Source organism: Histoplasma capsulatum, genomic scaffold (genome assembly GCF_000149585.1).
Source record: "Histoplasma capsulatum NAm1 scaffold_123 genomic scaffold, whole genome shotgun sequence".
NCBI classification, from domain to species: Eukaryota; Fungi; Ascomycota; class Eurotiomycetes; order Onygenales; family Ajellomycetaceae; genus Histoplasma; species Histoplasma mississippiense.
The window spans coordinates 1-1,439 of record NW_001813859.1 but is presented as its reverse complement, the minus strand read 5'-3'; the positions used below and the strand labels follow the sequence as shown (position 1 = coordinate 1,439).

Genomic DNA, 1,439 nt, shown 5'->3' with positions numbered 1-1,439 from the left:
CCTCTTCCCTTCCCTTCTGCGGCAGCCAGCCACCCCATTACTTCAAACTTTGCATGTAGGCCGTAGTGGATATGGAATACAACATATCCAAATCAAAAGCGATAATTCCGCCGGGAAGGGGTTACATTGTGGTGTCAAAGTCAATGAGTTGAGGTGCGATGTTTGATGGGGTAAGCCACCAACCCAACCAGACCCAACTATATATATATATTTTCACCCAGGCAACGGAGCGGTGCAAAGCGGTGCAAGATCAACAAAGTAAATAAAAATAGCAAAACATATAAGAAAACTGAAAGGCTTCATCCTGGAGTGATTTTAACCACAGAAAAACAAACATTCACACCAGATCAGATCTGTCAAGTTTCACACAAAGACACTGAATGAAGGAAATATATATATATTCAATGCACAAGACAGACCCAACATCGACATGGAACATCGATTATTTATCCACTGTGAATCATACCTCATTATCATATGCCGCCGGTGCAAGCACGCTGTGTGGCCAACAGAGATTGAACGGCATCTGAAAGGCAAGGCCCATCAGCTAAAGCATGCGGTGGTTCAGCAGATAAAGGAGAACATTGAACAGTGGGACAATGTGGCTCGAGATACTACACAGTTAACACTGCCCACATACTACACAGTTAACACTGCCCACAATACTGAATGAACCAATCCCGGAACTACCCATTCAAGATGGCTACAGGTGCCAGCGGGATCCCCAGTGCCAGTATGTGGCAGGGAACATGAACACCATGCGCAAGCACTGGCAGAACAAGCACAGCTGGTCGCCATATCCCAGCCGTGGCCGTACAGCGCCACAAAAGCGTACGGCAGCACAGGATGAGGTGGACAGATCATGCCAGAAGGTGCAGTTCCAGCAGGTATTTGCATCGCGCAAGGGCTCCCACTACATACAGATCCAGACTAAGGAGACTACTGAGCACACCGGCACGCCAGACCAGAACAGAGCCAGCCATGTCATTGATGAGCTGGAGCGGTTTTACCGGGAACAGCAACGGCAGACCAGCAATGTCATCCAGGCCGGGGAGCACGATGAAGCCAACCCATGGCTGCGGCGGACCAGATGGCCGGTGTACTTGACCAACATCGCACCCAATGATCTGGTCAACTGCGTGCAGCGGCTCGAGGATGACACCACGTGCCCAGATGAAACTGGCCGCGAGGGCCATCGGGGAGGCCATGGGGTCAGGTTGCTCGTACCAGCCAGCGAGTCATCACACCGGCTGGGGCCACTTCGTCCGCTATCGAGGGCCATTCGCAACAGAGCGGACACCAGACCCGGCTCACCCCGGTTGCAGGGATATATGGAACGATGAAAGGAGACCCTTCGCCTAAACACTTGAGGGCCTGTGCAGCAAGATGTTTGATGCTTTTCCGCCCCGGACCCTGGTCTGGACCATGAAGGGAACCAA

The 1,439-nt window shown here is 51.7% G+C and overlaps 1 protein-coding gene across 1 annotated transcript; it reads left to right on the top strand.

Moving 5' to 3' along the window:
* Positions 1-699: 699 nt before the first annotated feature.
* On the top strand, positions 700-1,216 carry HCAG_09254 (predicted protein; the record flags this gene model as incomplete). Its single annotated transcript, XM_001535766.1, has 2 exons — positions 700-733; positions 820-1,216. Coding segments are annotated over 2 exons (431 nt in total), but the record flags the coding sequence as incomplete, so codon positions are not given.
* Positions 1,217-1,439: the final 223 nt, after the last annotated feature.